At 43.4% G+C, this 8,406-nt stretch overlaps 1 protein-coding gene across 3 annotated transcripts; it reads left to right on the top strand.

The window, feature by feature from the left end:
- Positions 1-7,944, top strand: LOC135528009 (ataxin-2 homolog). 3 transcript variants are annotated; one of them, XM_064956761.1, is made up of 4 exons: positions 1-477; positions 2,827-2,956; positions 4,039-4,890; positions 6,388-7,944. In XM_064956761.1, exons 2-4 carry the CDS (start codon positions 2,827-2,829, stop codon positions 7,365-7,367), a joined length of 1,962 nt encoding a protein of 653 aa, XP_064812833.1. In that variant the 5' UTR covers positions 1-477; the 3' UTR covers positions 7,368-7,944. The 3 variants fall into 3 exon arrangements, with proteins under 3 accessions (XP_064812833.1, XP_064812835.1, XP_064812834.1); XM_064956763.1 differs by lacking the exon at positions 1-477 and adding an exon at positions 577-1,343; XM_064956762.1 differs by lacking the exon at positions 1-477 and adding an exon at positions 2,529-2,576.
- Positions 7,945-8,406: the final 462 nt, after the last annotated feature.

Below are 8,406 nucleotides of genomic sequence, written 5' to 3'. Positions count from 1 at the left end.
GTGTCAACTCCAGAGACGGAAGAGGAAGCGAGACAACCCAATTTTTTTTTACCTTTATTTTACTAGGCAAGTCAGTTAAGAACAAACTCTTATTTTCAATGACGGCCTAGGAACAGTGGGTTAACTGCCTGTTCAGGGGCAGAACGACAGATTTGTACCTTGTCAGCTCGGGGGTTTGAACTTGCAACCTTTCGGTCCAACGCTCTAACCACTAGGCTACCCTGCCGCCCCACTCGATGTTTTATTTATTTTTTTGTCAAATGACAGTCAATGAACTAAGTAGACCAGACACAACTGCTATTGCATTGGTGTTTATGGGAGACCCACCCCGTTAAGTCGACTGGAACTGATCATTATTTTCAATAGTAAACGGCCTGAGTGAACTATCTTCATTTATCCGTCGGTTCGATGTATTTATCTTCTGTGATCATGGCTGCGCTCGAACACAAGCCATGTTTTCTCATTTGAAACCCAAAGGTTAGCGAATACTGTACTTGTTTTATTTACATAGCCTGTACCTACTTCAACCATATTTGTTCACATCAGTGCCTTTGAAATCCAAGGATTACAAGTTTGGTCCGTTTCAATTACATTTTCTGTCAAACTTGTGATGTGTGTGTGAGGGAGGATGATGCGATCTCACAATAACTCAGGCGAATAAAGCGAAAACAATGTGCGTATATTAGCTAACAAAAGACACATTCAAAATGTTCAGAAACTTAAACGATACTCCAGGACGACTGATGGTGTTACTCTCCACGTGTTTCATTAACTAGCTATCATCGCAAAAGTTTAAAGAGTACAGACCTGCTGTAACTGTATTATAAATTAGTTTTACACTGCGTTGTAGTGAACTTCTGTTGATTATTGTCAATAACCTTTAATTTAGCATGATCTTATAAGGGCCTAGAGGTGTCGAATGATATGTTGAAACTATGAGCAACTTAAATAATTTTAACCATTTAACCATGGGTGGCGAGTTTTGAATGAAAGCTAATTTAGCTAGCTCGTCAAGAAATGGACAATAACAAAACTAAACATGTTTAGCTATGCAACTGCTCGTGACACCTTTTAATTAAATTACACAAACACGTTTAGCCCTTTTTTGTTTTCATTATTGACAGTTTTGATAAGCAACTGGATAGCGGGATATTTTAGCTAGCAAACAACCAACTTCAATGTGACAAGTTAAATAACGTGTCATGGTTACATTAGCTCGCTATCATGAAAGACTGCTATAGCTAGTTTGCTGACAAGTTGAGTATTGGATGAGAGATTCAGGTCTATGCAGAGGGGCGATATCAGCAACAGCACATGGTCACGTGTAGCAGAAAGCCTTGCAAGTAAGCAATGACAACCGAATCTAATTTTCTGTCGTTAGAAATGAGCTAATAAATGATTAACTACGGTTTTGCTTGGAATGTTGTTTTTTTGCCTGGTCACGTACAGCTGAAGTGTTGTTCATTGAAGTCCACAAGCGAAGGGAAAAGGTGAGAGGAGGAGAGCGCATAGGAATACAATGTGGCTACTGTGGGCTGTGTTTACACATGATCAGGCGTGTATTCATTCCGCCGGTTCTGTTGAAAAACGTTTCTTAAACGGAAGCAAATGGAACGACACAGGGATAAACACCTGAATTTGTCCAATATAAATTGTCGTTTGTAACTGATGGACTCATGATTACACCCTCAATCAGCTAGATGCAGGCAAAAGTGTGCAAAGTGGTTGAATGTGTCACTGTCTGTCCAAAATGTTTCTCTCGACCTGTGTAAACTATAATTCATAGGTGAGGTTGTAGCAACCTCATGATGGGTATTGGGCAAATAAGAGTATCATGTAGTAGCATAATCCTGTCGCTGTTGAGATATTCCATTCCCTATATTCAATGTCACAACGATAGGACATGATACTCTTATTTCCCCTTTATCCATCATGAGGTTGCTACAACCTAACCTATCCACAGTCATCCAATATTCTATAATAGAAAAAAGGCCATGCTCATGATGTACAAGCAAAGCTAATTTTATATTGTTTGAAAGTAGCTAGCTAATAAATTCACAACTACTGAAGTTGTCTGTTTTCTAATTGCAGTTACCATAACTTTGTTATATATGGCCAAGATTTGTGGTGAACTAGTGAGCTAGCATAGGTTAATGAAACCAATGTTTTCAGCTAGCTAGTGTTAGTTAGCTCTTAATGCTAATATTATGCGTTTATCGTGGGATGGATGTTGACAAACGCAGTTAAACGTTGGGTTTACGAACAGGCAGACGTTCTGTACAATATGTAGCTACTTGTTGAAAACCACGATATACCTTTTTCAATGTATAGCTAGATTTCTTGAAAACATGTCTCGCAGACCAAAATATTGTCGTTCCCCCGCTGTCAAAACGGGTTCGCTGTGCTTTAACGTGGCGTTCATTGTCCATGAGTGTGCTGGCGAGAGCATCCCATCTGCTGCTCTAACTGCGACATGTTGTGGGAGTGCAACGTTTGTGGTGTCGTCCTCAACGTGTCATCATTCATAGCCATCTTCAGGCTTGCCAGCGCCTGCATTGTAACCAATTCATTTTAGTGTATGGTTCAAGCTAGTTATTTTATTTATTTTTAAAAAATCACGTAGTATTTGTTGTTTAGTTTATACTGCTCACGTATTTTATTAATGGGAACCATCCATTGCATGTGTATTCTGCTTGTAAGAATAGACCATGAGACAGCTGCAGGGAATTTCTGTGAATTTTATTTTATGTTCAGGATCAAATATTTTTTCCTTAAATATTTACTGTTTTTCTTCATTACTTGTTGTCTTTGCTACCTGTTTTTCAGATGGAGGCGAACAACCATTTCAACTATGGCACCCACTCCTCTGTGTCTGTTAACTCAGGACTGAAACTCTCCTCAGGGGATTCTGTCTATACCAATGGGTCCTCCATGAGTTTCCCTCAGCAGGAGAAGAGTGAGTACAGACCCAATTTTCTGTGGTTACTCTGCCTCTATTTCTATGGTGAACAAAAATATAAACACTATGTAAAGTGTTAGTCCCTTGTTTCATGAGCTGTAATAAAATATCCCAGATATGTTCCATACACACTAAAATCGTATTTCTCTCAAATGTTGTGCACTATTTTTGTTTACATGCCAGCATTTTTCCTTTTCCAATATAATCAATCCACCTGCCAGGTGTGGTATATCAAGAAGCCGGTTAAACAGTGTGTTCATTGCACAGGTGCACCTTGTGCTGGGGACAATAAAAGGCCACTCGAAAATGTGCAGTTTTGTAACAAAACACAATGCGACAGATGTCTGAAGTTTTGAGGGAGCCAGCAATTGGCATGCTGACTGCAGGAATGGCCACCAGAGCTGTTGCAAGATAATTTAATGTTCATTTCTCTACCATAAGCTGCCTCCAACTTCGTTTTAGAGAATTTGGCAGTATGTCCAACAGGCCTCACAACTGCAGACCATGTGTAACCACGCCAGCCCAGGACCTAGACATCCGGCTTCTTTACCTGCAGGATTTCTGAAACCAGCCCACCGGACGGACAGCTGATGAACCTGAGGCATATTTCTGTCTGTAAAAAAGCCCTTTTGTAGGGAAAAACTAACTCTGATTGGCTGGGCCTGGCTCACGAGTGGGTGGGACCACGCCCACCCATTACTGCGCCTCTGCCCAGTCATGTGAAATCCCTAGATTAGGCCCTAAGGAATTTGACTGATGTCCTATGAACTGTAACTCTGTAAAATTGTTTAAATTATTGCATGTTGCGTTTTACATTGTTGTTCAGTGTATATCAATAACTGATTTAAATTAATATCGCTCTGCCCCAGTCTTTTCACCCCTTTTATAATGAGCAAGATATTGTATCTAACTCCAGAGCAGGTCTTTGGTGTATAAGCAATTAATTAATGTAACCTCACACCTCAAATTTTCTAGAGAATTTATGATTGTGCAGGATGCATGATGTGTGAATTGAACACACTGAAAAATGAATTATCTGACCCGTCTTCTCTTACTCTTGTCCCTGACCACCTTTGCAGATATGAACGGTGAAATGAATGTGAATGGCAGCACTACTGTAATTGGGTCCAGTGTGTCTGGCTCCCAATCTCCAACAGCCCCATACCCTCATATGAGCAACCACCACCACCAGAGTAGCATGGGCTACGACTACCTGTGGGGAGGACAGCCACAATACAGCCCAGCCATGAGCTTGTCTCCTGGGCATGGCATGCACCAGAAGCAGCCTCCCACTGGGGTGATGCAGCAACAGAGCCAGCAGCATTTCCAGGGTCACGGACAGTACCAACTGAACGGGGGCATGCCTGGGTCCCGTCAGCCTCCCATGGTGCCACCCCCAAACATGACTCTTACAGGGGGCCAATACTGGAACAGGGTTAACCCGGGGCAACAGCAGAGCAGCGCAGCCATGGCAATGGGGTATAACACGCACAGCGTGTACGGGGCCTACCAGAGCCAGGTGCACCCTGGGATTGCGCCCTCACAGCATCACCAGCAGCAGCCTCCACAGCCACCCCCTCACCAACAGACACAGCAACACCACCACCAGCAGCAGCAGCAACCTCAGCACTACAGCATGGTGTCCAACGGGATTCCCTACTACCAGCACCAGCCCCAGCACCCACCTCTTCCCGCTCCACAACCTCAGGCTCAGATGATGCCCCCTACCTCCCAGAATTTCACCCCTCCGCGGGGAAGCCCCCAGCACCACCAGATGGGCCGGGGGGGCACAGGCAGCCCCCTCCCCATGGCGGTGTCTTCTGTCCCCATGATGTCACCCTCGACAATGGCGGATAGTGGATCGCCCCAGAGCCAGACCAGGGAGAGGAGTCCCCATGGTGGTTCTGTAGCGATGCCAGCTGTCATGCAAGGTGAGATGCACATATTTACACAGGTTTCAAGTCTTCTGAGTAACCTAACCCCTTCTATTTTATAGCACGGAAGAAGTGTTTCATTTTCATATTTCTGTGGTGGCTAGATACATGGCGCTGTTTCTACAGATACTGTATCACAAGAGTTTGAACTTCCTGTTTCAAAGCCATTTTTCAATTACTTAATTTTCTTTCAATTAGGCCTTATCTGCTAATTTACTAATCAGTGTCTCAGCTGTCAGTAATTGAAATCGCTAAGCGGATTTAAAACCTCTACAGGATTGGTGGGTCCCCCTTGGGACTTTTGAGCTGACGTAGGCTAATGTGATTAGCATGAAGTTGTAAGTAACAAGAACATTTCCCAGGACATAGACATATCTGATATTGGCAGAGCTTACATTCTTGTTAATCTAGCTGCACTGTCCAATTTACAGTAGCTATTACAGTGAAATAATACCATGCTATTTTTGAGTGCACAGTTATGAACTTAAAGTTATTAATAAACCAATTAGGCACATTTGGGCAGTCTTGCCACAAAATGTAACAGAAATGCAATGGTTCATTGGCTCAGTCTAAAGCTTTGCACATACACTGCTGCCATCTAGTGGCCAAAATCTAAATGTGCCTGGGCTGGAATAATAAATGATGGCCTTTGTCTTGCATTACACAGATGATGGTACAAAAAAAAGTTGGTTTTCTAATGTGTTATATTCTCCTACATTCATTTCACATTTCCACAAACTTTAAAGTGTCTCCTTTCAAATGGTATTAAGAATATGCATTTCCTTTCTTCAGGTCCTGAGCTTCAGGCAGTTAGATTTGGGTATGTCATTTTAGGCAAAAATTGAAAAAAAAGGGGCCGATCCTTAAGAGGTTTTTAATGTCAACACTGTAAACTGTTTCCATGACAGAACTGAAACCGTGTTTGCATATTCTGTCATCTCAGCTTGATAAGAGAAATTTTCTGACGAGATGACATTTTTTGTGGAAAGGAATAAGGGTGTGTCAACTGGATTCCTTCTAACACAGGTTACAGTATGGACAAGTCCCAAAAAGTTTAGGAAAGTCACCTCTTGCAGTGGTTCGAGATGTAGGCTTATCTATAGGTCATTCATTGTTCCTGTTTGACTGTAGTTATCTCTCCATGTCAGAGAACCTTACTTGTTTCCTGGTTTGGACCCTGGCCTGTATTTCCTGAGAGAAATCATGTTGTAAATCTCACCTCACATATTTCCTGATTCTCAACCACTGTAGTCGGGTGTAGCTCACCTCAATTTAGTGTGCACCACAATACATAGTGAAAAACCCTGGCCCTTGATACAGGCAATATATTTATTGTCATCTCACTGAAGTGGAACGCTGGCATGCATAAGATTGTCGACAAGGTGTTTTATAAAAGCTCCATCTGCTCTTCAGATTCCCTCCTTTGAATTGTCTTGCCGCTGCTGTGTTTTGTTCTTGTCATTTCTAATGGTCTCAGTGTTTTGTGTTCCCTAGGGCGGATGAGTGAAGCGTTTAAGGATGTGGAAAAAGGCTACAATGGGATGGAGAGGACGTCTGTCGCCCAGCGGCTGCCTAAAAGCGACAGCTACCCACCCAAGCCCCCTGGACCTCCCATGGGGCCCACCAGTGACTACTGCCAGCACTCCAAGCAGCCAATGGCCCAGCACCATGAAATGACAACCTTAGCGAGGGAGTCTGCGCTGCCTGAGCCTCCACACTCAATGTCGGCGCCTCCCCCTGTGGTTTCCACACCTCCTTCAGCTAAGGCAGCAACCCCTCCTAGGGTCTGCGCAGCTGCACACAAGCCTAAGATCACAATACGCAATGCCAAGCGTCGGCTGGAGTGGTGTAAAGCTCGCCGCCATTGGACTCTGGAGCAGTGGAAACGTGTTCTCTGGAGTGATGAATCACGCTTCACCATCTGGCAGTCCGACGGACGAATATGGGTTTGGCGGATGCCAGGAGAACGCTACCTGCCTGAGTGCATAGTGCCAACTGTAAAGTTTGGTGGAGGAGGAATAATGGTCTGGGGCTGTTTTTCATGGTTCGGGCTAGGCCCCTTACTTCCAGTGAAGGGAAATCTCAATGATACAGCATACAATGACATTCTAGACGATTCTGTGCTTCCGACTTTGTGGCAACAGTTTGGGGAAGGCCCTTTCCTGTTTCAGCATGACAATGCCCCCGTGCACAAAGTGAGGTCCATACAGAAATGGTTTGTCGAGCTCGGTGTAGAAGAACTTGACTGGCCTGCACAGAGCCCTGACCTCAACCCAATCGAACACCTTTGGGATGAATTGGAACGCCGACTGCGAGCCAGGCCTAATCGCCCAGCATCAGTGCCTGACCTCACTAATGCTCTTGTGGCTGAATGGAAACAAGTCCCCACAGCAATGTTCCAGCATCTAGTAGAAAGCCTTCCCAGAAGAGTGGAGGCTGTTATAGCTGCAAAGGGGGGACCAACTCCATATTAATGCCCATGATTTTGTAATGAGATGTTCGACGAGCAGGTTATGTACGGATCCACTTCCATTTGCAGTGTTGCACTCTCGGCGAGTAAGCGTTCATGTTTTGATCAATTTCTGTTTGGTTCCCTCTTTTGAGCCGCCGCCTGTGGCATATAGATAGTGATCAGAGAAACAGTTCAAAGTTTCAGTACCGTAGCCTTTAAACTTACATGTTTCCCCTTTCCTCCTCATCTGTTAAATCGCTAAAACAGTCTTATCAATGTTCATAAGATTTGAATGTTCTGAAATTCTGTCTTAATGTTGTTCTCGGATATACATTTTATGTTACCAAGTTTTATTTTTTACTAATTCCATATTGATATTATCTAAAAGCAGATCACATGAAGGCAAAATGAAAGGAGGCTTGAAGCTCGGTTTGGCAAACATCTGGTTGTTGTTTTTTTTTACCTTCAAGAATCTTTCCATCTGTTTAGAGTTGTGGCAGAGTACATTACAATACTCCTGGGTCTTGTGTGGTGATGGGGGTTATGACATGGTAAACCTGTGTATTGACCAAATTAAACTTGCACTGTCAAGAAAATGAGGTAAATGTGTAGTTATTGGTGTGTATGTCAAACCTGTAATGTTATCACAGGCTTAAGCACTTCAAATGATGTTGAGTTACACTGGAAAATATATATTTTTGTCTACATCGTTCTAAGAAACTAAGACTCGTGTTTCCAATGGTGCAAGTGTTTGAAGACGGGCTATGCATGTTTCATGTCAAATAAGTTTTTGAAAAGACACTGCTTTCAATGTTGTGTGACTTCTCATACATTTCAAATGGAAATGGGAGGACATGGAAACTGTACTTCATTAATCACTGTTTACCAAAATACATTACCAAGAATACTGCATCAAGCGGTGTTTCTCAACCTTCAGACATCTGATCAGCTGCTCACTGTGTGGCCTCCCTAGTGGCCTCCCGAGTGGCGCAGCAGTCTAAGGCACTGCGTCACTACAGACCCAGATTCGATCCATCCGTGACCGGGAGACCCATGAGGCG

The sequence above is a fragment of the Oncorhynchus masou genome, chromosome 33 (assembly GCF_036934945.1).
Source record: "Oncorhynchus masou masou isolate Uvic2021 chromosome 33, UVic_Omas_1.1, whole genome shotgun sequence".
Classification (NCBI taxonomy): domain Eukaryota; kingdom Metazoa; phylum Chordata; class Actinopteri; order Salmoniformes; family Salmonidae; genus Oncorhynchus; species Oncorhynchus masou.
The sequence above is the reverse complement of the archived record's forward strand: the minus strand, read 5'-3'. Positions and strand labels throughout refer to the sequence as shown.

Bases quoted from the DNA above. Each gene is read 5' to 3' on its own strand.
- LOC135528009 (XM_064956761.1), top strand. From the start codon at position 2,827: ATGGAGGCGAACAACCATTTCAACTATGGCACCCACTCCTCTGTGTCT. The intron at 2,957-4,038 runs GTGAGTACAGAC...CCACCTTTGCAG, and splicing joins TTTCCCTCAGCAGGAGAAGA to ATATGAACGGTGAAATGAAT. The intron at 4,891-6,387 runs GTGAGATGCACA...TGTGTTCCCTAG, and splicing joins GATGCCAGCTGTCATGCAAG to GGCGGATGAGTGAAGCGTTT.